The following is a 26,261-nucleotide window of genomic DNA, read 5'->3' as shown; positions in this document are numbered from 1 at the left end:
GGTTGGGTTTACTGCATGGTTTAGGAGTTGCCCTTTTGAAAATGATACATAGAATCATAGAATCATAGAATCATAGAGTTGGAAGAGACCACAAGGGCCATCGAGTCCAACCCCCTGCCAAGCAGGAAACACCATCAGAGCACTCCTGACATATGGTTGTCAAGCCTCTGCTTAAAGACCTCCAAAGAAGGAGACTCCACCACACTCCTTGGCAGCAAATTCCACTGTCGAACAGCTCTTACTGTCAGGAAGTTCTTCCTAATGTTTAGGTGGAATCTTCTTTCTTGTAGTTTGGAACCATTGCTCCGTGTCCGCTTCTCTGGAGCAGCAGAAAACAACCTTTCTCCCTCCTCTATGTGACATCCTTTTATATATTTGAACATGGCTATCATATCACCCCTTAACCTCCTCTTCTCCAGGCTAAACATGCCCAGCTCCCTTAGCCGTTCCTCATAAGGCATCGTTTCCAGGCCTTTGACCATTTTGGTTGCCCTCCTCTGGACACGTTCCAGTTTGTCAGTGTCCTTCTTGAACTGTGGTGCCCAAAACTGGACACAGTACTCCAGGTGAGGTCTGACCAGAGCAGAATACAGTGGCACTATTACTTCCCGCTTTAGTACGTGATGTACTAAAACTTAATGTGATACCAACCCCCCCCCCCCGTTACATTATTTAGCCATTTTATCTCAGGAAGCATGGGCCAAAACTGGTCTGCCCTTACATTTCACTGGGCAGCTTATATTGTTGGAAGAAGTGGCTGGTTGGCTGCAGGATCTTTGAAAGTAAGAAAGTTGATATGAAGACTGCTCCTAAACTCATCCTAAACTACTGTTGTTGCTGCCCTCGATTTGTTGCAGCAGAACTGGAAAGCAAATGAAGAGGTGTCGCCCATCATCAACAAGCCCTTGCTAGTGCTCAGTAGGAAAGAAGCAACAATGCGATTGAAGACAAGATGATGAGAGGGGCAGCTTGCCAGACTCCAAAGACTGAGATCTATTTTCTCCCTTGGGCTCCATCCTTTGTATGTTTCACACATTAGTCATTCTCCTTTTCCAGAACAATGACATTCTTACCAACAGGCCGGCAATCTGTGTCTGTTTTAAGATTAGGGTTCACTTGAAAAGGCTCACTATGAAACATTTTGAGTAACACCCATTTCACATATCTGTTTGATTAGAATAATGGAAAATGTTACTTCGGGAACAAGAACAAAGAGTTCAAATGGAGTATTTTGGAAGCGTCTATGTAACGGACATGGTATACCAGAAGGTTCTCCTGGCTTCCACATTCCCTCTGGTAATGATGATTTATACTATTTTTTTTCACATCTGTGCAAAGGAACAGAAAGCATTCCAAATTAACAGTACAGCATTCCACAGGAGAATGCTGTATAGGAAAGCTGATAATGCAACAAGAGTGTTTCTTTTCAATAATATTAACAATTCCTGGCCCAGTGTAATGACTTAGTACTGATAGCAGTGGCATAAATCATAAACTGGAAGAGAACTAGAAAAGAACTGAGCCTGCCAAAAACGTCTCTTTTTTGCTGTAGAACATTAGCACCACCTACTGGGGAAAATCAAATTATTTAGTGCCATATGTGATAGTTTCATAAATTAATAAGTTGTGGGGAGAGGGAAAGGGAATTAATACCTTGATGCCCCTACATTGTTGAATCACCTTGAATCATCAGTGGGCTTTTAAGTTGGACACATCTTCAGCAGAGTTCAAGCAATTTTAACGTTCTATGGTCAAGAGTGAGCAAGCAATATTTCTGGCGGTGCAAAGCTACGCAGCCTTTTAGTAGTGAATGGACATTTGAGATCATATAGTATTTCTGCGTATGTGCTCAACTCTTTGAAGCATCAAGGCCTTTGATGAAACAAGTGCCTTGAACTTGGATCACAACCCAAATCCATGGAAACATTTAAAAGTAAGTATTAATTAGGCCCCAAGATTTATGATTAATTTCCTCTAATAGGAGCCTAAACACTTAAAACATGTTCTGCCTCTTTTCCAATTAATTCAGTTCTTTTTGAAGTTGTGACACTGCTGTGGTTTCATGAAATTTTAATTGACATTTCTTTTAACAGTAATAATAATAATGAACAGAAAGAAATACATCTTTATTTTTTACCATTAAGTATTCTCATGCAGAGCATGCTTTAAGCTGGATCACAGAAATTCTATGATGCATCTTTAAAGAGAATTAAAATGGAGGAGGTTTTAAATTTAGCATGAACTGCTGGATATCATTTCGTTTCTCAGACTGCTACTCCATCAGAAACATTTAAGAATCAATTTCTAGTTTTTCCTCATTCTACACTTTCTCCCACACTAATTCAGCCACCTGAGATTTCATACAAATTTTGCCCATATAAAAGATACCCCTATATCTAAAATATCCAGACATACAGAAATATTCATACTTCTTTGGGTTCAATGTATTCATTCTTCGTTATGAGATGGATTAACTGAGTTAATCTTCCAAGTAATGTGATCTGTGCTCCAAGGCTGAACAACAAGGGCAAAAGGCTCACAGCTCCTGCAATAACCGTGACACTGGAGAGTTCCCAAACTGAGCCTCAGTGTCTTTTTAAACCATTGCAAATGTTTTTATTCCGGTTGTCTTTCTGCTATTGGGCATAAGTTCTTAAAACAATGGAAATTTTAGCATCAGTTTCTTATTGGAGGAACAATCCTGTTGCCTGCTCTGAACTGTTGCAATGCATACAGATACTGATGACAGATGCTGATGATTAAAAAGTGATTTATGTGCCAGATGTAGCTTTTAGTTGCAAAAAACCCCCACACTTTTTAATGGGACATAGGGATCAAATTTTTTATCCTTTAAAAAAGAAATGTATATTTGACTATGACTCTAGTGTATATATGAAATTGAGTCAAGGATTTGTTGACCACAGGGTTGGTATCTGGTGTCAGCAATGGCCCTCAGTGTTCAATTCCTACGATGTCTCATAAATTCAGGAAAGCATATGGAAAGAATTAATGAAATGGTTTACACTTCCTTATCCTAATCTTTGCATCAACATAAAGTTGTTAACTGAGAATTTAAACCAGACTGAGGATCATTTAGATATTATATATGGCTTAGTGGTCAACAAGTGCATAGGAAGATTAAGATTGATATTTACTAAGAAATTGGATGACCAAACATTATCTGTGAAGGGCTGATTCAGAGCTCTGATCTTATCGTTCTTTCCCACAAAGCGTTCTTCCCACTGTCACATAATGTAAAATGCAAATTAACAGTCAACAATGATTTTTTGCCTAAAGCAAAAATGGAAGTAAATGTTGTGATTTCTCCTCAGGCAAACAGCATGAGGAATTCTGAAGGAAGCAAAAAGTATATGCAAAAAACTAGTGAAACATATTGGGGACGACAGCTCTGGTGCAAAGCAGTACAGTGGTACCTCGGGTTAAGAACTTAATTCGTTCTTAACCTAAAACTGTTATTAACTTTTAGCTAATGGGGCCTCCTGCTGCCGCCGCGCCACCAGAACACAATTTTTGTTCTCATCCTGAAGCAAAGTGCTTAACCCGAGGTACTATTTCTGGGTTAGCCGAGTTTGTAACCTGAAGCATCTGTAACCCGAGGTACCACTGTAATGTGGAAATTCTTCCTTGAGCATTCAAAAGAAAAATTTTGTGCAAATCATTTTTTGCATTACTTCTTCTTTCTCCCCAGTGCTTCTACAAAAAATCAATGTCCTTGTGCAGGAGGCAACTGGATAAAGAAAAGGAGCGCAGATTGGTGTCTGCCTACCTGATACTCAGCTAAAAAAATGATTTTCCTGAGCCTTATCACCACTGTTGCCTGCTCATCCGCTTCCATGCAAAGGTAAAAGTGTAGAGAGTGCTCAGCAGGCGAGGAAGGGCCAATAGCAACAAGGGCAAAGCGTGAACCCCATTTTCAGTTGGGCTGCAAATGACTTCAAAACAGTGGCCACTTACCTGGGACTCTGTTAGAATTACTGCTCCATGATTGCAGTCATGGGATTTTTGTCTATCACATGACGGTGTGTATTTTGACTTCACAGAGTGGGAAGTGACAGAGACAGGATGTTTGTGTTACTGTGTTCCGTGAAGTGGGACTATTGTCCTTTGTTCATTCTCTTTGCTGTCTGATGCTAGAGAGAGAGGGAGCCATGTTGCAGTGCTCCGTGTGTGTTTATATGTAAATAAAGTAATTAGCCAAAATGCTGAGTTGCTGAGATCTGTCACGCGAACTGCGAAGACTCTGCGGATCCCTAAGTGTGCCAGTGTCTGTTGGCATCGGTCGCTGTGATGTTCGGGCAGAAGAAAGCTTCTGAAGCTCCCAAACGAATGACCAGGAAGGAGAGAACATGCCAGTCAGGCATGTGTCTCTGCCAGGGTCCTACTCGAGTGTAGGATGAGCTCCTGACAGACTCTGGGGGAGGGGTGGTTTGTGGTTCACTGCGGTCCAGTCCCAGGGCTATCTTCATCACGGCATGACCATTGGGGGATGTAGGAACCTCCCCCTGTGGTCACCCAGAATGGCAAAAAAAGCTAGTTTGAATGGGCCAATCAGATAAGAGGGGTCCGGCAGTGGCTTGGGCTGTGGACCTGGTTTCAGTCAGATCCACCCATTCGATTTAAAAGCAGACTGTTTAGATCATGCAGGGTGGAACCCCCTGCTTAAACTTTGCAAGCATCTCTGGTGGAAAAGCAGTGGGGACCGAGGAAGGAAGTCAACATGAACAGAAATAACACAAAAGGATTACAAGATTCACTGAGCAGTACCTGCATCTGAACAGAACATAAAGATCCAATTCTACACGGCGTGTGTGGCACTCAAAGAAAATCTAATGAAGATGATGTATCGTTGGTACATCACACCAAGTAAACTTGCCAAAATGTTCAGATGTCAGGATAAACTATGTTGGAAATGCAGGGAGAAGGAAGGGAACTTCCTACATATGTGGTAGAACTGCACTAAAGTTAAAATCTTCTGGGACATTATTTATAATGAATTAAAAAAGGTATTGAAATACAATTTCAGTAAAAAACCAGAAACATTTTTATTAGGGTTAATTGATGAAGAAATCCACAAAAAAGATGTAAATTTGTTCATGTACGCCACAATGGCAGCAAGAATCCTACTGGCCCAAAGATGGAAGCAGCAAGAACTCCCCACCCTGGACGACTGGCAGATAAAGATGGTATAATTTGTGGAGTTGGCGAAGTTGACGGGGGAAATTAGGAATCGACCCAACGCAAGATTTCAATAGGACTGGAGCAAATTTATATATTACTTGAAAAAACACTGTAAACACCTGAAAACGTTTGTAGCTTTAACATGAAATGTTTGGTAATGAGGAAAGAAGGAGCTAATTTACAAAGGAGAGGGTGATTTTTAAATGATCATATAAGGTAAAGAAGTGATTATAGAAATTTGATAAATATGTTAATGTTATAGGAAAGTCAGAAAAGAGGGAGGGAAGGAGGTCGTTGCTCTTTTGGAGTAAAAATGTAAGCTTTGGATATGTATTATGAAATGAAATGGAATATGGAAAACTCAATAAAAATCATGATTTTTTTTTTAAAAAAAAAAATTCCAGTGGACAGGGAGTGAATGATCCCTAAACTTATTTCTGTTTTTCACAATTACAATTTGACATTTCTGGGAATGTTAACAGTTGGCTGTTTCTCGGGACGCTGTTCTTTTCTGTGTGAAAGCCTGCATGCTTTCCTGCAGTGAACTCAAGTGAAAATCACAGCACAGGTATATTGCAAGTGTGCGCCAAGTCCTTTAGTTACAAGCACATTGTGAGGAGCAAACATCAATGCTACCGTGTCTCTGTAAAAAGGTAAAGGTAAAGGTACCCCTGCCCGTACGGGCCAGTCTAGACAGACTCTAGGGTTGTGCGCCCATGTCACTTAAGAGGCCGAGGGCCAGCGCTGTCCGGAGACACTTCCGGGTCACGTGGCCAGCGTGACAAAGCTGCATCTGGCGAGCCAGCGCAGCACACGGAAACGCCGTTTACCTTCCCGCCAGTAAGCGGTCCCTATTTATCTACTTGCACCCGGAGGTGCTTTTGAACTGCTAGGTTGGCAGGCGCTAGGACCGAGCAACGGGAGCGCACCCCGCCGCGGGGATTCGAACCGCCGACCTTTCAATCGGCAAGCCCTAGGCGCTGAGGCTTTTACCCACAGAGCCACCCGCGTGTCTCTGTAAGTCTTTGCAAAAAGTCCCAGCAGCAATGAATCAGGTCAGGCTGGAAGACACCCTTCTATTCTTAGTATGCAGAGAGACAGCAAAAACCGAGGAGGAATCAGAAAAAGGAAAGCTGAGAGAAACAGGATAATGGAGAGGAGAGGAATTGTTAGGATGCATTTCAGCCAGCCTGCAGAATGAGACGTTTGGGGAAACAGAGATAAGAGGGTGGAACCCTCGGAAGCTGTGTCCAATGAGAGGACAATATAGATTTGGAGGAAGGAGACCCCACACTTGGAGCAGAGAAGGGAAACAAGAAAAAACACGGGATACTGGAGTGAAGGTCTGGAACAAAAGGTACTAGTGATGAACCTTTAACAGGAGATTAGTGTAATGTATGGAAGGGGGCCACAACTTCAGTTATGAAAAAAGGAAATATGAATGGTTGTATCAAGGCTGCACACAATATATAGTGGTACCTCGGAAGCCGAACGGAATCCGTTCCAGAAGCCCATTCGACTTCCAAAACATTTGGAAACCAAGGAAGTTCCTGCAGCCAATCAGAAGCCACAGAACCCGTGTCAGACGTTTGAGTTCCAAATAACGTTCGCAAACCAGGTTTGCAGCGTTTGGGCGCCAGAATGTTTGACTCGCAAGGCATTTGGGATCCAAGGTACAACTGTACACTGAAGGAAGAGTATATTGGTGTTCTGAGATATTCTAGCAGGGGGTGGATAAACATAGAGGGAATGCAACACATATGTTTAGAACAGATCAGGCATTGCTTCTAACTGTATCTAGTAAATTTAAGAAGAGTTTCCTACCTTAAGTTTTCTAACAGCATCTCTCACGACTTCTGTGCCTTTAGGTTGCTCCACTTCTGTGCTGCCAAGAAACTGAAAACATTGTAATTTGTGAGAAAAGTACTTGTTACCTTTTTTTTTTTTAAAAAAAAATGCCTTTGAAATAACTGTATTGATTTTGTATTAATTGTATTGATTTTATATTGATTTTGTATTAATTGTATTGATTTTGTATTAATTTTGTATTAATTTGTTGACAATTTGTTAAAAATTATGGAAAATCAATAAAATTAATTGGCCAAAAAAAAGAAAGAAAGAAAGAGCGAAGAGAAGAGAAGAGAAGAGAAGAGAAGAGAAGAGAAGACAAGAGAAGAAAAGAAAAAAAAACTAGCCAGAATTGTAGCTGCAAACTATTTCTCTCTGGGGAATATGCAAGTATAAAGACATGCAAGCGTATTTCCACTTATGCTAAAAGTTTCTAACTTACATTAAAACATTTCTTGCTTCATTTTACAGATTTCTACATGCTATTGCACAATCCTTATTTTCATTATTAAAATAGCAGTGTTTCTCTTCTTGTAATCCTCACAACCCTGGAGTTGGCATGACTTTTAGAAATGAATGTAACAGCAACAAATGTCATGGCATTATATTAGGCTATATATTTACTTATTTTTTAAAAGAAATCAGAGTGTGCCTGAAGTTTGGTCTCTTTCCAACATTGGCAGCTTGAACAGAGCCACAAAACTAATGGACCCGTCTTAAAACATGCTGTGCCAGCATGAAGTGTGGGGCCAACACATTAGCATAATTCATAATGTTGTGCCAGCATTCCTGACACATATACTGGCACAAACGCTCAGGATCAAGGTGAAACCCAAAAAGCTCTCAATGGTACATTCGCTGTGGAGTGGAAAATGAAGACTTCAGTAGCAATCATAACACCTTGCTTAAGCACATTGTTACTTATATACAAAAAAAAGGGTAAAGGACCCTTGGATGGGGACTGGAAGACCCTCACAGGTTCTGGTCTAACCCTACAATTTTATGGGGACCCCCTCAACGGTTAAGTCCAGTCAATGCAACTATGGGTTTGCGGCGCTCATCTCGCTTTCAGGCCGGGGGAGCCGGCATTTGCCCACAGACAGCTTTCCAGGTCATGTGGCCAGCATGACTAAACAGCTTCTGGTGCAACGGGACACTGTGATGGAAACCAGAGTGCATGAAAACACCGTTTACCTTCCCACCGCAGTGGTGCCTATTTATCTACTTGCACTGGCGTGCTTTCAAACTGCTAGATTGGCAGGAGCTGGGACAGAGCAACAGGAGCTCACCTCGTTGCGGGGATTCAAACTGCCAACCTTTCAATCAGCAAGCCCAAGAGGCTCAGTGGTTTGGACCATAGTGCCACCCCGCTTTTACACCAGACGAATTTGTCTTATACCAGACGAATGAGGGAAGGATGAACATGCACAACTGCCTTAATCCATAGATCGTGGGTGGGTAGTCTGAGGCAGTGTTGCACAAAATGTGCAATAGTGCAGTGAGAGTGGCACTTTAATTCCTTCGGCTTGTCGAAAAGATTGGCCATGGCCACTACAGATCCTTCTTTTGGCAGAACAGGAGGAGGAAAGAGTAAGAAGCACTTGGATGGCATAGCTGTCAGCTTTCCCCTTTTCTTGTGAGGAATCCTATTCGGAATAAGGGAAATTCCCTTTAAAAAAGGGAAATGTTGACAGCTATGGGATTGTTCTCTACCCCAAATGTGTGGGTGAGAATTATGGGAAGCAGTTCTATAATTTATTTATTTTTATTTTATCTATTTGTTTTACATACTTATTTATATATTATTAAATTTGTATGTCTATTAAATTTATTAAATTCATCAGAAGATCTATGGGCAGTTCACAGAATAAAATATGAGATAAAACACAAGTAAATAATTAAACCAAGAGAACAAAACCTTAACCCCTATTTTATGTAAGTATAGTAGCAGACTGTTGCTGCTTTTGCATGTACAGTGGTACCTCGGGTTAAGTACTTAATTCGTTCCGGAGGTCCGTCCTTAACCTGAAACTGTTCTTAACCTGAAGCACCACTTTAGCTAATGGGGCCTCCTGCTGCTGTTGCACCGCTGGAGCACAATTTCTGTTCTCAACCTGAAGCAAAGTTCTTAACCTGAAGCACTATTTCTGGGTTAGCAAAGTCTGTAACCTGAAGCGTATGTAATCCGAGGTACCACTGTACAGGAATGGAGCCACATCTGCATCAATACTTTATTGCAGTGCCTTCTACCCCTCTCCCAACCTACTGCAGGCGCAGAAGAACTAATGACTTCACAGACTGCTACATCCACAAATTAATCACCATTTATTTCACCCATGTGCTAGTGAGCAATACTGAACACGTGGCAGGTTTATGGTTTACTCTTCCAACTGGTTTCCACTGTTGAACCACTTCATGAAACACGATAGCTGATCTCACAATAGTTTCACACACGAGTGATAAAGTTGCAGCTACAGTGAACACAACCCCCTTTCAACACCAATAATATCAATGCAGAAGGGCCAGTGCTATCTAACTGTTTCTCTAAACAATTTGGAATACCATTTTTGAGGCCTCAAGCAAGTCCTCTGCTCACATATTAACACTTACATTTCCCCCTTAAATCCCAAAATATATAATTTGCAAGCAAGGAATGGATCAAGGCATGGATCTCGGCTCCTGCAAACTGAAGGCGGAGTGGGGGATCTATTTACTTCTTCCCCTTGCAATCCCTATTGGCCCCAAAGTCTGTTCCAGGATTATCCTTGCTTCTATTTATGGAGGTCTCCAGTAGATTGAAACCTCTTCCCTGAAAAGCATGGAAAAGCACCATCAGCTCAAACCGGTGATGGTCTATCATATTTACACAACTAACACTGAGTTATCAATAATCTTAACTGCTCTTTTCACTTCGGTCCTTAAGCCTATTCTGAGAAACAAGAACCGCATTTCTGTGCTCAGTTAACACAGAAGCTTCATGCAAGCAAATGTATACTGTGGTGGTTAATGTAGCTATAATAGACTAAGAGCACTGCAGACTTTTTAAAAAAGGTGTTTCCTCTCTACAGCATCCCAGGGTTTCCCGAAGAAATGCACAACTTTTACTCTGAAGCGTGAGCCATGTGTTTTTACACTGAGCGTTGGTTTAAGTAGTACAGATATGAAAACCAGCATCTCCACCAGTTTCCTTAGTAAAAATACTTTCACCAAGTAACCTGTAAACTGACACAAGGTTTTCATTTATTTCTAAAGAATCTACATTCCCCAGAAAATAATTGAACATATAACATATTTATTTTAAATACTACCAAAACCTTTCCACCCAGTCGCTGGGTGAAAACTTTGAATTATAAAGAAAATTCAGGGGATGAATATATCCTGAAGAAATAAAATAAGAAAGGTGGCATTCATTTATTTAATCAGAAACAGTGTGCCACAGGCTATTTCAATATTTGTAGAAGCTGAACGGACTAGTCACAATTATTTTTGTGAAGCATCAGATCTCATGGACAAATTTCACCTTTTAACACAGAATAGCACACAAAACTCCACTGCTGTGAATTTTACAAGCTTGTGCACACACACAAATGTGTGGGATCACAGATAAAGTGAGCGTTTAGTAAATAAAAATAAAAGGTATTGCATGTGTCATATATAATCTCAAACATAATTTCTATTGTAGTAAGGCCAATTGGCTATTTTTAAAAATGTTGTTGGTATATTACAGATTCAGATCCACAGCAACTTTATTTAGCCCTTTCATCATAATTTCAAAAACAAGTTATCTGTCCCCCCCCCTTCCAAATGCATTAAAAACGCATCAGTTTGGTATATTAATAGCTCCATTAGATTCCTCCCCCCCCCCAAATCCCACACTCTAATCTAGAGAGAAGTCTATTGGTAATTTTTTGCCAAAAGCAAATTGGACTAACTTCATCAACTACACTTAATGCGAAAATAAGTGCACCAGTTATTTAGCTTTATCAGAGTTGTGTGTTCTGTTTCTTCCCTGTGTGCCTTTAATTATTTTTCTTCTTTCCTCATTCTATCTTCATGTTTGCTTCACCCGCTTCCTGGAATGCAGGGATAATGTTCCACGCTGTGCTCATTTCTCTCTGGTCGGGGACAGAGGGTGGCGTTTGGGGGGGGGGAATTGTCATCGCGCCACTCCTTGGTGCGTGGAGTGCCCCAGGGTGCGATACTCTCCCCGAAGCTTTTTAACATCTTTATGCGCCCCCTCGCCCAGCTTGTCCGGAGTTTTGGGCTGGGCTGCCATCAGTATGCTGATGACACCCAACTCTATCTGTTGATGGATGGCCATCCTGACTCGGCCCCAGACACACTGATCAGATGCTTGGAAGCTGTGGCTGGATGGTTACGTGGGAGGCGGTTGAAGGTAAATCCCTCGAAGACAGAGGTCCTCTGGCTGGGACGGGACGACATGGGACTGAGGGGCCAACTCCCATCTCTTGCGGGGGTGCAATTAGTGCCAGCACTGTCCGTTAAGAGTTTGGGTGTAATCTTTGATACCTCCCTCTCCATGGAGGTGCAGTGTGATGGCCTGGGAATCCGATTCAGAGGCTGAATCAGAGGAATCCCAGCCTGCACAGGAGTCCCCGCCTCCAGGGCCGGCTGAGCTGGGGCAGGGCGTTGATTCTGAAGCGCCTGCACCTGTGCCGGATCCTCAGGAGCAGGCACCAGGTGAATCCACTCTGGCTCCGGAGGTGGTTGAGGACTCAGTGCCTACAGGTGTGTCTCCCCCTGGGTCCAGTAACCCTTCAGCCTCTCCTGAACTGCAGAGGCTCAGGGCAGAGAGGCGAAGGGAACTGGTTTCTCCCAGGAGGAGTGCTCGCCTTAAGGCCAGGAGAGGCGGGTCTCCTGGGGGCCGGGACCGCCCCTGGCCTCAGAGAAGATAAAGGCCAGTCAGCCCGGTCCCAGGTTGCAGGAGCAACGTCGTCGAAGAGCTGTTTCGGCCAGCATCCAGTCCTGTTCCCCCAGAGTTCCTGTCCTTGCCCGGCTTCTCGCTGTGGACCCCACTTCGCCCGTGGAGGACTGTCTGCCGACCCTCAACTCAGGTCCTGGACCTCGCCCCACGGTAACCTCCCCCCTGGACCAGCACACGCAGATTGCAGCTATAACAAAGGCGACATTTTTTCATCTCCGCCAAGCTAAGCAGTTGGCTCCTTACCTCTCTCGCCCTGACCTAGCCACTGTGATCCACGCGACGGTCACCTCCAGACTGGATTATTGTAACTCGCTCTACATGGGGCTGCCCTTGAGACTGACCCAGAAACTCCAGCGGGTGCAGAATGCCGCGGCGAGACTCCTTATGGGGTCTTCGCTGCGAGATCACATTCATCCGGTGCTATACCAGCTGCACTGGCTCCTGGTGGAGTACAGGATCAGGTTTAAGGTGCTGGTTTTAACCTTCAAAGCCCTATATGGCCTAGGACCCTCGTACCTACGGGACCGCCTCTCCTGGTATGCCCCACAGAGGAACTTACGGTCTTCAAATAAAAACATATTGAAGGTCCCAGGCCACAGAGAGGTTAGGCTGGCCTCAACTAGAGCCAGGGCTTTTTCAGCTGCGGCTCCAACCTGGTGGAACGCTCTGTCACAAGAGACAAGGGCCTGCAGGACTTGACATCTTTCCGCAGGGCCTGCAAGACAGAGCTGTTCCACCAGGACTTTGGTCAGGGCGCAGCCTGACTCCCTCCTTTGGCAATCTTTACAGAACTTTAGTTTATGGTTGCCATCAATTTTGATTTTAATTAATTTTTATAATGTTTTTAGAATGTTGCACTATTTTAGTGTTGTTAGCCGCCCTGAGCCCGGCTTCGGCTGGGGAGGGCGGGATATAAATAAAATTTATTATTATTATTATTATTATTATTATTATTATTATTCATACGAGCACTTGGGAACTACTGCCATTCCAGTAGTGATCAAGACCCAAAATTTGGGAGACAACTGCTCTGAACTCTAAAGAGGAACTGTGAAATGGACAATATTTGTTAATCAATTTTAAGAAACCAGAGATGATGGGGTGTTTTTTTGGTAGACTTGGAACTTCTTCAGGTGTTCATCTTATGTAGACAAAAATGAGGAGGGGTGAGCAAACTTTTTGGCCTGATGGGCCTGACCTTTATCTCCTCCCACCCCTGTGGGCAAACTCTTGGGCAGGACAATAATCTGATATTAAATTGACTGACACCTGTTGACTGACCCGCAGGGATGGGAAGAGATCATGTGACCAAGCGGGATTGTACTCCCCACCCATCAGCTACTGGGTACAGAGTTCAATCCTGCTTTCTGCAGGGATCAACTGTGTGGGCACCCAATCCAGACACATCGCTACCTGTTCCACCCTTAACATCACATATTGTATCATGTGTCGGCATGGTTCATGGAAAATAGCCTGGTGAACCAAATTTGGCGGTGGGGTGCAGGTTCCCCGCTGCTGGTGTAGAGAAACGAGTGTATCTGCATCAGCCCACATGCCCAACTGGACGTGTCCAGCAATGTTAGGGGTGAAGCTGACAGGTATGCCCCCATCTCTGCACACACTAGCATATGCAGGCTGAATGCAAGAATTGAGGACCGCAATACCTCAATTCCATATACCTATTTCCATATGAACAACCTACCCAGACCCTGAGATCATCTTCTGAGGCCCTTCTTCATGTGCCTCCTCAAGAGGTCTGGAGGGTGGAAACACGAGAACAGGGCCTTCTCTGCAGTGGCTCCCCATCTGTGGAATGCTCTCCCCAGGGAAGTTCGTCTGGCACCTTCATTATACACCTTTAGGCGCCAGACAAAAATGTCCCTTTTTAACCAGACCTTTGGTTGATTTGATTGACAGCCTATAAAATGTGTGTGTGGGGGGGTGTTATTGGGTTGTTGTTTTTATTTTGATTATATCTTTTGTGGTTTTTATTTTATGCTGTGAACCACCCTGAGACCTCCGCGTATAAGGTGGTAAATAAATAAATAAATAAAAGTTCTTAGTACTCTGGCAGTTCTCATTTAAGATACAGTGGTACCTTGGTTGTTGAACGTAATCCGTTCCGGAAGACCGTTCCACTCTCAAAATGTTCGACAACCAAGGCGCAAAGGGCGGTCGGCGAAGTCAATGGAGAAAAAAGAGGGGGGAAATGCAGTGGAAGCCGTCCCGACTTTGGAGGCACGTTCGAAAAGGGAAGCAATTACTTCCAGGTTTTTAGCATCTGGGTTCCAAAACATTCAGCTTCTGAGTTGCTCGAAAACTGAGGTACCACTGTATCTGTAGAGGGACCCAGGTGGCTTAGCCTATGTACTGCTCTGCTATTTCAATGAGTTGTAAAATCACAGCACAAATGTGTCGCACTCCATCGTTCTATTTCTGACCTTTTGCCCCTCGGCGTTCTTGAAACTGGGATACACAATTGACAAATTGAATTACTCGAACTTGTTTTCAAGAGAAAAACATGAGACAATTTTCACTGCAATTCATATGGCTCTGAAAAAGTAAAGTCTAGGCAGGTTCTTTTCCATACAAATGTGGCAAACGAATACTTTTGCAAAACTTAGTAATGCATCAGCTCTGCAACCCATAACATGTTTTCCTGCGTTACTTCTGGAACAGATGTTGGGCTTAAGTGGGAGCCCACAAAACTTGACTCTTTGTAGGAATGTTTAGCTTTTGTTCTGCTCCACCAATAACTGAAGAATTACTTGAAACAGATTAGACAATGTTTCATTTATTTATTTATTTTAATCCAGTATAAAGCTTGGGAATGGTTTTTGGATAACTCAGCCAGAGATTTAGGTCATATAAGAACTGAATGTAAATCCTTCTCTTCCAGTAGAGAGCAGTGTAGGATTTGCTACTTAGATGATAGTAACTGCTTCTACATCCCTATTTCACAAAATTATTCATCAAGTTTTACAATGACTTTTAAAGCCTTTGATACACTGAATGTTAATAATTTTGTGGTATGTGTACCCATGACAGAAGTAAAAACAACAAACAGTCCTGCGATACCTTAAAAATAACAAAACTGTTGCAGTATATGGTTTTGCAGACTAGAGCCACCTAATCAGACATATGAAGTATTATCATTAGTTACCAGATGATATAATATTAATACAATTTCTTCTCTTTGTAACCATGTAAACTGTTGGGTCAAAAAGCCAAGAAATGCAAGAGGGCCATTGGGTCTGGAATAAAAGTATCTCCTGACTCCATAAAGCAGATAAAAAGGCAGTTTGAATTTTACACAGAAAGCCTGCTGCCAAAGATTGATAAACGGCCTCTCTTTTTCATCACTGAAGTTAGGAAGAAAGTTGATTTATGACTGAATGAAAGCAAAGCATCTCTGATCCTGCAACACTAAGCTAAGGCAAGATGGAAGGGAGGGAATTGACTGGTTCTTGGAAACCAAACAAGGAAACAGAATCAAAGAACCATTTGCAGTGCATGCTAGGGGTAGGAAACAGCTTCAGATTAAAAAACAACAACCAGAAAGGCAGAATATGAATCTCAGTAATAAGCAAAAATGTATACTGTATATTTTGACCCTGTATGGATGACATGCTTAAACCAAATCAGGGGTGCCAACTTGAATTTAAAAAATTGGGGGGAGGAGGGCAGGTAAGTCCTGCCCCATGTAATCAATCATTGCCATTTGAATGGCAATGCCTATCATTTTTTTGGGGGGGGCTCAAATATTTTAGGGGGAGGCAAAAGGACCTTGGACCCTAGGAGTTGGTTCCTATGAATCAAACCAAGTCTCAGAGCAAATGTGAAGGCTCCCGGGGAGAAAATGATGACTGCTGTGCCCCTCCAGACCACAATTCAATCTGACCATCACTTGGATATGAATATTCACAGGATGAAGGCTCAGGATAATACTGGACACCTGGAATGGTTTACAGAGGCATGTTTAATAATGGGTACAACTATGCCATGGATAAGATAAGGTTATCTGAAGAAGTCAAGATGTCAAGACTGAGTATACCTGTTGGCCAACGTCAGGAAAGAGTGAGAAGTGATAGGCAGAAATGCACTTAGAAGAAGAAGAAAATGAGTCAGTTGCTGGCAGAGGAGCAACAAGGTTGAAATCAAGCACAGAATGAGAGCGCCAAAGATTGAGAAGCCAGGGGCTTTTTTGCTTAGGCAACGAGTCCCAAGATGTTCTATAACTTATTTATAACAAGTGATGGTAAATAGTCAGAGAGTCATTTATTGATTTGATCTCTCTTTATTCCTCTTTTCAGTCCATTGCCATCTCCCAAAGCAACTCACTTCAATTAAAAGCAAAGATACAGGCACCAATATTGTGCTTACAAAGGCACACAAGGGAAAGGAAGTGGAAGGATGATGCAGAGTGGAAATGCTGCTCTATCAGAACTATTTGCTGAGCTGCAAGTGCAGCCAAGATGGATGAGTGGTACCCACATTAAAGGTAAAGAGACCCCTGACCATTAGGTCCAGTGTGACCGACTCTGGAGTTGCGGCGCTCATCTCGCTTTATTGGCCGAGGGAGCCGGCATACAGCTTCCGGGTCATGTGGTGAACCAGAGCAGCGCACGGAAACGCTGTTTACCTTCCCGCTGGAGCATTACCAATTATCTACTTGCACTTTGACGTGCTTTCAAACTGCTAGGTGGGCAGGAGCAGGGACCGAGCAACGGGAGCTCACCCCGTCACGGGGATTCGAACCGCTGACCTGATCAGCAAGTCCTAGGCTCTGTGGTTTAACCCACAGTGCCCCAAAAGTCTGGGGAAAGAGATGGAATCTTCACTCGCCAATGATATGCAACGTCAACATTGTGCTGAGATGCAGCTCAGAGGGAAGATTATTCCAAAGTAAGTTACCACCCCAAAGAAAGTCCACGGGCCCTACCCATCTCATTAGGCATGGAGACTACCACCAGCTTGTCTCCTTCAGATCAGAAAAGTCTGGTAGGTCAGTGGAACAGGTGACAGTCTTTCAGTTAGTGGTGATTTAGGGTCTAAAACTCTTTCAATGTCATGCTTCTCTAATCATTCTATCTGTGCAAGTCTTGCAGCTTGCCAGATGGAACAATCCCCCTCTCCTCCCCTCTGTGTGCTGTTCTATGGGCTCTCCCAACACAAATTGGGGGTGGTGCTGGAGCATATGGCGGGGAGGTGACCTCAGTATACCAACCAACATGCTGGCCAACAGTCTTCCTGCCAGAGATGGTCTCGGAGGTGGTGTAGAAGAACTCCACTCATGTTTTGGGGGCTTCAATATCCATACCAATGCTGCTTCTACTGTGCTCATTCAGGACTTCATGATAAACATGAGACTATGTCGGTATATCAAGTGCCCAACCCATATTGCAAGACCTGCCCTGGATCTTAGTGATGCAACATAGCAGAAGGACAGAAATGTTTTAGCAGTGGGGATTATGGTGAATCGATTATCATGGATAAATCATGTGAGGTCTGACCTGATCATAAATCACCCTGCAGGGTTGGGGCACCGATTAGGTAAAGGTAAAGGGACCCCTGACAGTTAAGTCCAGTCACAAATGACACTGGGGTTGAAGCACTCATCTCGCTTTACAGACCGAGGGAGCCGGTGCTTGTCTGCTTCTGAGGACAGTTTTTCCTTGTCATGTGGCCAGCATGACTAAGCTGCTTCTGGCGAAGCCAGAGCAGCGCACAGAAACACCATTTACCTTCCCGCTGGAGCGGTACCCATTTATCTACTTGCACTGGTGTGCTTTCGAACTGCTAGGTTGGCAGGAGCTGGGACCGAACAACGGGAGCTCACCACGTTGCAGGGCCTCGAACCGCTGACCTTCCAAATGGCAAGTCCAAGAAGCACAGTGGTTTAAACCACAACGCCACCCACGTCCCAGGGGCACCTATTAAGATGGCATATAAGGGATTTCTGACTGCTCTGAGGGATTTTTGCAACCAACATGATTTATGTAGCGCTAAAGGAAGTGCTCTTGATATTAACACTTCCAGGTCCGCTCTTCAATGAAGGACAATAGATGGACTGCAAGTGGTGTAAAGCCCAAGATTAATCTGACCAAACACAGATACAAGCTCATTATTGTGCCTACCATGTTACAGTGATAGTGGTGGAAAAGGCTTACTTCTTTTCCACCATTCTACCCTGTAGTATGGGACGCGGGTGGCGATGTGGGTGCCTAGGACTTGCCGATCACATGGTCGGTGGTTCGAATCCCCGCGGCGGGGTGAGCTCCCGTCTTTCGGTCCCAGCTCCTGCCCACCTAGCAGTTCGAAAGCACCCCTAAGTGCAAGTAGATAAATAGGTACCGCTTTAAAAGCGGGAAGGTATACAGCGTTTCCGTGTGCTGCGCTGGTGCTGGCTCGCCAGAGCAGCTTCGTCACGCTGGCCACGTGACCCGGAATTGTCTCTGGACAGCGCTGGCCCCTGGCCTCTTAAGTGAGATGGGCGCACAACCCTAGAGTCGGACACGACTGGCCCATACGGGCAGGGGTACCTTTACCTTTACCCTCTAGTAGCTGTCCAGCAGATCTTTTCCACATGGTGGAAGGCTTTTAGTATCTATCCAGTTGAAAGGGACCGTTGAGATTTTCCTAGTCAGAAGAACTGATGGCACCATTGGAGAAACTTCCTTATATGTTGCAATATATAAACTTCCCTATGCGGACATTAAACTTGGATGTCATAATCAAGTTCTCCCATCAATGTACAACATCTAACAGAAAAACAACCCTGAATGGAAACTCGTTACACTTTGGGTTGCACTTTTCAGCATTACGCATCTATGAAATGCAAGGTAAAAGAAACTTTGAAGCCCGATCTGACAAGAAACATTTGAAAGCTATAATTGAACAAGCACTCTTCAACACTCATCAGTACCATGTTTGCCTTATATATTCTAAAAGGACAATAACAAACACTTCATAAGGCCTGACTGATAGGACGTTAAGATCTTTTGTAAATCAGTTTCATATTCCAGGCTGCTGCACTTGCAATTTCAAAGGGGAAATGGCACAAAGGCTTCTGCAGTTTGGCTTTACACAGTCTCAAGGTGTGTGAAGAGATGTCCCTTAGAAAAGATATCTCGTTGCTGTTCCTGCTGTGAACCTTGCCTTCCTTAACATTTGTTCTGCTTTTGACAGATGTACTTATCAGCTAAACGAACACTGACTTGAGTTGTCTGTTTTCCACCTCCTTCTATTCTTTAGGCTGCTTTCCCAGGTTTTTCAATGTACCCGTTTGCATGTTTATCCAGCTTTATAGCTGTTTTTTATCTTCATGTTGTTGCTTTTTAAACACATTCATAGTAGGCACATTCATGATGTCAACAATCTAATTCCAGCCAATAAAGTATACAGCCGGAGTCAGCCTCAAACTTACAGAACAACTTTCCCTCGAGTTAAACCTTGGAAAAACATTGTTTTGGGTATGAACAAACCCCAGCAATTGTACTTCCACTGAAGCTGCACAGTTCAAATTACGTTAGTCTGGATGTCCCCCTTACTGCGTGTCAATGGCTCATGCAGACAAGTGCTAATGAGTCTAATTCACAGAATTCTAAAAGAGAGTTTTGTCAAAGCAAGTGGATAATATATAATCAAAGCAGGGGGGAAGGAAGCTTGGAAGGACCACAAATAGCTTATTGCCTCTGGGAACATTAATTTTGTTCTATTTCTTTGTGCACAAATAAATGTGATTCATTTCCGTTTTTAAGCCGAGCCAATAAACATATCCTTGACTAGCCTAATCACAATGGCTATTTCAAATCAATAGAATGGAGGAACCACATAACCGAGCCCTGGCACAATTAATTGAAACCAAATGTACAAAACTCAGTGAAGCTTCAGATAAAAACCATGTCCCATCTACTAAGCTACTCTGGTTTTCTTCAGGAAGAAAATAATGAAGGATCACCCCCCCCCCCCATACAACTGCTGACTTTTCTTTTTGCAGCTTATAAGATATGTTTTCTTCTAAGATAAGGATACTGGTGTCCTTTGACAAGAAAGAGTACCTACGTTTGAATAGAAATTTATGACAATGGCATTTGAGTGCTTCTTAGCAAGTCATTAGGAATGCTTTTCAAGTCACTGTTTCAATCTTTAGATGGTGACTGGGAATAAGGGCTGCAATCCAATGCATAAATAGACTGTTTCATTCCTTTACCTTCAATGCGATTTAAGAAGCACTGAAGCCATGGTGATACACTTGAATTCCCCCTCCATTTGAGCTAATATATTTAAATGATCCTCCCCAAGCATGGAACAACTTGCTTGCCCAAAGAGGAGTTAAGGATTTAAAGGCAAACTAATGTTTAAAGAAGGTGTTTTATAATTACCTGCTTTACTCATCCTTTTTACAGAAACAACACAATATGCTTCCTGTACACTGCAGTGCATTTTATTGATGATAATATTAAAACCACATTCAAGTATTTCCTTTAAGTATTCCTCCTGGTTGTGAAGCAGGAGAGACTGCAGGGGTGTGTGTGTGTGTGTGTGTGTGTGTGTCAGCCTCTGAAGACAAGAAGAGATTCATTTTCAGAGTCCTCTTCAGGCCAGCACTGGGCAGTGAGATAGGGGACACAACATGTCCTATCAAGTCAGTGACCATGTGGGGTGGCAAAGTGTAAGGCAGGGGTCAGCAAACTAAGGCCCACCAGGCTTGTTAATACAGCCCGCGAACCTTGCAGACTCTGCCGCCCCCTCAGTCAGCTAAACTGGCATGGTGCAGAGGCCTCACTGCATGGGGACTAACTTCCGCGGCGCTGGTGTGGCTTCGGATTGGCCGCAGGAAGCTCCTGCAGCCAATCAGAAGCCACGGATGCCTCTGGGCAACACCCCTTCCTTCCTGCTGAGATGGCCGCGTATGGCCAAGAGCCGAGCGGGAGGAAGTGGCGGTGGTGGCGAGGCTGCCTTCGCTGCCCAGGCCAGCAGCAAGGGCTCTGCACCCCGCGGACCCCTGGCCAAGGCAGAGGACGACAACACTGCCAAAGACGAGGCGGCGGCGGCGTGAGTGGCGGCTGGGGAGGTCCTTTCGGAGGGTCCTTTTGGGAGGGGGGTGCTTTCGGGAGACGGTGGGTCCAGCCCCCCACAAGGTCTGAAGGACAGTGGACCGGCCCCCTCCTGAAAAAGTTTGCTGACCCCTGGTGTAAAGAGTAATAGCAGATGAAGTGGGAATGTCTTGAAGCGAGCAGCAGCAGGAAAGGTTACTCAAACCAAAAAAATGCCCTTGCCACACAGAAGGGGTGATATAAGTCAGATCTCCACTGGGCAATACTCAGTTCCTGCTAGTTATTCTCAAGACCCCAAATTCAGAAAATGCTGAAGCCTTGCACCCAGACAGTCCCAGGCACAGGGGAAAGCAGCATAGCCTGCGGCTAGTAATACATTATCAGATGCTGAGAACAGGCAAGAGCAGGGAACAGCTATGCCAACCATGTGAGCTCCCCAGAGTATCTGGTTAGCTTCTGTTGGAAGGTCCATAGACCTGATTCAGCAAGCAATTCTTTCAGTGCCTGAATCACTGCATGCATCCAGTTCATGGAACCTTGCCATTAATCCATCACAGACTTCACCGGTTCTTAGAATGAAGTTTAGCAGTGCTTTTATCACCAGTCTTGCGAGCTGATTGTGATTTTTAAAATACCGCTCTGCACACATTTTAAGTGTGCCTCTTTTTAAGGCAATAAAGTTGGCCTGATTCCGTGCATACCAATATTGTACAGTAATAAACTCTATAATAAATAATAGTTGGCTCTCTCACAGACTAGCCACCAAAGAAACAATTATGGAATCTTAAGTTCCTTTTAGATTATTTTAGGGCACCCTCAGAAGGTTATTTACAGCTACACAGCGAATCTCCATCTGTGAGTGCTACTCTTTCCCTGCACAAGCCACCTTAATTAACACCACGTCACGCTGTTACAATTCTGTTCCTTTCACATCTCACTGACAGTGTGAACTAGTATGATTATATTATGCAATCTGGCTTCTTAAATCCAAGCATTTGAAAAGACCATTTATTAATTAGCATTCTGACTTTCATTTACATTTTTACATTTTTTTAAAATGGAATCCTCGTTCCCCGCGAATAATACCATATTTTTCGCTCTATAACACGCACCTGACCATAACACACACATTGTTTTTAGAGGAGGAAAACAAGGGGGGGGATTCGAATGAAACAGTGGATGTATCATTTTTGTGCTTCATGCTGTGGCCACAGACATGTGATATGATGGTGAATTTGGGGTGACCCAATGCAAAGATCCTGAGGATCCATGTGGATCCATGCTTTGTAACCACATTTTTGCACCATTGCAGCCCCAGGCAACAGTGGGTGCGTGATTTTTTTGTTGCAGGCTGTAGCCATGGACATGTAATGTGATCTGATGGTGAATTTGGGGTGACCCAATGCAAAGATCCTGAGGATCCATATGGATCCGTGCTTTGTAACCACGTTTTAAGTGGGGAGGGAAGGAAAAACACAGAAGGGACAAGGCGCACGAGAGGGGTGTGCAGAGAAGCAGCTGGCTAAGAATGCAGGAAAGGGGCTTAAGGGGAGGGAGGAAAGGAAGGCAAAAGTTCCCCCCCCAAGCCAGCCCCCCCTCCCACCTGCATGTTTTCCGGCTGCCTGCGAGTCCCTAGAAAGCATTAGAGCATGGAGAGGAATTAGAAGGAAGAACGGGATCCTTTCCTTTCCCCTCTGCTTGCCAGCAGGGCAGGGGATTTCTCTGCTCTTTGTTCCGTTTGAGCAAACACAGCAACGAAACAGAAGAGGGTGGGCAGTAAGACCCTGAGGCAGAATGCAGGAAAGCTGCAGCTTCCTCTCTTCAGGCTTCCCTCCTCCTTGACGCGCGATTTGATTTTTGCCTGATTTTTGCCCCTGCACTCGCGCCAGTCAGCTCCAGGGACCACACATTCGCTCAATAACACGCACAGACATTTCCCCTTACTTTTTAGGAGAAAAAATCTGTGTGTTATAGAGAGAAAAATACGGTAGTTTTCAAAACTCAGCTGTGAAGCCAATTCCCAGGTTTTATGAGATTCAGCTCTTAAACAAACTCGAAATGTATGGGAAATAGGAGCCCTCTACCAAGCTTATGCTTCCCACATTATTATTTTTTGGACAGTGAAAATTGTTGGCTCATAAAATGTTAAAAGATACATTATGGCATTGCACTGAGAAGACTCTTCCTCAGTGCCTATGGCTGTGTGTTTTGTGCAATTACCGAAAAGCTAATTTACCATAAGCATTGCATGAATGAGCCAGTAACATGGGACTGCAGGACATTCTCCCTATTTATCAGCAGGAAAGGAACCTGCAGATGTCTGTCTGTTCATTTTGGAATATCAATTACATTAACATGACTCAGTTCCTTACTGGGCCATCACTCTCTGCTGGTCCCCTAACTAGCATGTATTGATTTCTGTACTTCACACTTCTTCATTTGTGTCCCAAACTGACCCCATTGCCTTTGGCTGAGGGACACACCATGACCTATATTTAAAAGCACCCCTTATCACCAATTAGTCACACAGCACCTTTCTGTCTTTGTAACACTTTCAATTTGCTTAGATCTCATTTGATGCTTAACTCTCCTCATTTCTCAGCCAGAGGTCACCTTATTGTTCCCGCTTCCAGCTCAATTACCATTACTGGCAAATCTCTTAGTAATCTGTCTACAGTGCCATTATTCAGAACAGCTGTGTTATCTCACACTTTTAGCTTATTGATTTTCCTGTAAACCCGAGAGATGAAAATATTTTCCTTTAACATTGCCTCAACACTTGAGTTGCCAAACCAACTTTCTGCAGGGTTTCCTAACTGTGTAGCATTTGATCAAGTTGAAAATGTTCACAAATAAGGATGTAAAATAGACATACTTCACTATCATGTTAGTTATGTACCCGATATGTCCCTGCTTACCTGTCTTAGTATTTTAGGGCAGTCTTCCACAACTTGCTGCCCACCAGATGTTTTGAACTACAGCTCCCATCAGCCCCTGCTAACAGGGCCAGGCTGACTGGAGTTGAGTCTAAAACATCTGAAATGTACCAGGTTTTAGAAGGCTATCATATGGAGAGAGCAGTATGAACAACTGGGTTTGTATCCTGAACCCAACCCCCCAACCCCCCAAAGCCAGTTCTAAGACCCACCTCTTTTGCCCTCAACCTCAAGGGCTCTCCACTAGCTCAAAACACATTCACTGTGCATGCCAGGACACAAACACACACTATGGTTAATGTAGGCGGGGAAAGTAAGGAAAATGAAGGCATCTATTCCTGAATGTATTACCTCGAAAGTGCTTAGAGCTTACATGAAGGTTGGATCATATCTTCAATTCTGTTCTCCCCTCCCTCAAGCATTCCGTTACAATGCCACAAATAGGAGCGCTGGTGAAATTTCCTTATGTTCTGTGTAAGCTATGCAGTGTTTCCTCTTCATTTTAAGTCTTCTCCGTTCAAGCACACCACTCTGTTAAGTCTCCAGTGAGCAAAGAGATTCATGAAATCTGACGAGAACATAAAGGGTGGAAAGCCCGGCTTAAATGTGACTTCAGACCTCAGGCAAGATTCATGAAGTGGCAATAATTTAATGGGTAATACCTAATAAGCTCTCTGGTGGCTTGACCCATCTCCAAGGAAAATTAATGGCTATTAGCTTTACTGTAGTTAGAGCACAGCCAGGTTCAAAGGGCCTGCAAAGCAGCACTGTAAAAACTTTCAAAAAACGGCAATTTTCTAAATTTATGTAACACTGATCATTGTCTAACTTTTCCTTGCTGTATGTAGCATCTTATTCGAATCCCTAGTAGGATTTAACTTCCTTCCGCAGGGCCTGTAAGACAGAGCTTTTCCACCTGGCTTTCAATTTGAACTTAGCCTGATCTTTTATTCCCCTTCCTTCCCTCCCCCTCCCCTTTTTATGAAGAATACCCCCTCTGGTATCCCACAGCTAATTCTCCCCTGGTCTCCTCGCTGGCCCAAATAAGACTAATTTAGCGAGCTAGCCTTGGTGATCATCTAAAGTTTATTGGATGGATTTCCCCCCTAAATTGATTTTTGAATTCTGAATTTATTGTTATTCATGTTTTATACTGTATTTTATGCTGCTTCTACAATTAAGTATTTTAAATTTGTTGTTAGCTGCCCTGAGCCCAGTTTTCTGAACTGGGAAGGGCGGGGTATAAATAAAAAATTATTTATTTATTTATTTATTAGTAGTAGTTTCCACTGAAATGAATTTCACTAACACTTCAGTATTTCTATTCGTTGCTTCAGGACTGAACTTTCTACTCAGCTTATTCTACTAAAATCATCAAGCACATCTTGTCAAAGGTTTATAGTCTTAAATAGCAACTGCCCTAGTCTTATCACAGAAAGGGTTTGTGAGATGTTATCATTGAATCATAGAATTGTAGTGTTGGAATGCAGGAATCTCAAATGGGTTTATTTGTTTAGAGAGCTATCCTATGCATAGCCGTCTGGTATAATTTAACAGTTCAGAGGTACAGTACATCTCTCACTTCATGCACCAGTTATTGCTGTGCACTAAAATCTGTATGCAAAAATGGAGTATAGTATTCATATGGTACAAATATAACAACTTGGCAAGTATATTTGGAACTGTGTTATGTGCTGAACAAAATACATTTATGGTATCTCATAGGCAAATCTGTTTTCTAGATGGTAAGGACATTTGTGTACAGTTAAGGCTTCAGAAATCTGAATTGACTGTACCAATATTCAGACTCCACAGCACTGGTTATGTTCAAGATAAGCAACCAAGTCAAAATCTATTTCAGCTAATAAATGTAAAGACTGGCTCTGTTCCGTGCTTACTGTTGACTGCTGCTTCCTATAGACATGTACAACATTCCCTATACATATTTATTTATTAGATTTCTTACCTGCCCTTCATCTTGAGATCCCAGGGTGGGTTACAATGACAATTTAAAATATGGTATTAAAATTCATGAAAGCAAGTTACAGTCAAGAGTAATTACTGGAGAGAGGGCTGCCAACCAGGTGTGCCCAGTTCACTGTACATGGATTGGGGCCTTCAGTAACCCTTGTGATCAGGTTTCCAAGACCAATGCTCTGGCCAAGATGCAACCTGTTTCAATGACCAATGTTCCCTTGTAAAGGGGTGGTTCTCCACTGATGGCCCACTTCATCTCAATGTTATCCTGACCTCGACAGAATACCTAGCCCTGTC

General features: G+C 43.4%; 1 protein-coding gene and 1 long non-coding RNA gene across 8 annotated transcripts in view; both read right to left on the bottom strand.

Moving 5' to 3' along the window:
• Positions 1-26,261, bottom strand: part of LOC307220479 — a 371,449-nt gene that overhangs the window by 182,537 nt on the left and 162,651 nt on the right. The window lies entirely within an intron of this gene.
• GULP1 (GULP PTB domain containing engulfment adaptor 1) overlaps positions 1-26,261 on the bottom strand; it is a 183,925-nt gene that overhangs the window by 36,178 nt on the left and 121,486 nt on the right. For all 7 annotated transcript variants that reach the window (XM_079981727.1, XM_079981725.1, XM_079981729.1 and 4 more), the window contains one exon: positions 7,024-7,095. In XM_079981727.1, the coding sequence (XP_079837853.1) occupies positions 7,024-7,095 (72 nt within the window). The remainder of the gene's footprint in view (positions 1-7,023; positions 7,096-26,261) is intronic.

The sequence above is a fragment of the Podarcis cretensis genome (assembly GCF_951804945.1).
Source record: "Podarcis cretensis genome assembly, chromosome: 1".
Taxonomy (NCBI): Eukaryota; Metazoa; Chordata; class Lepidosauria; order Squamata; family Lacertidae; genus Podarcis; species Podarcis cretensis.
Note: the sequence above shows the minus strand (reverse complement) of the source record. Positions and strands in the feature narration are given on the sequence as shown.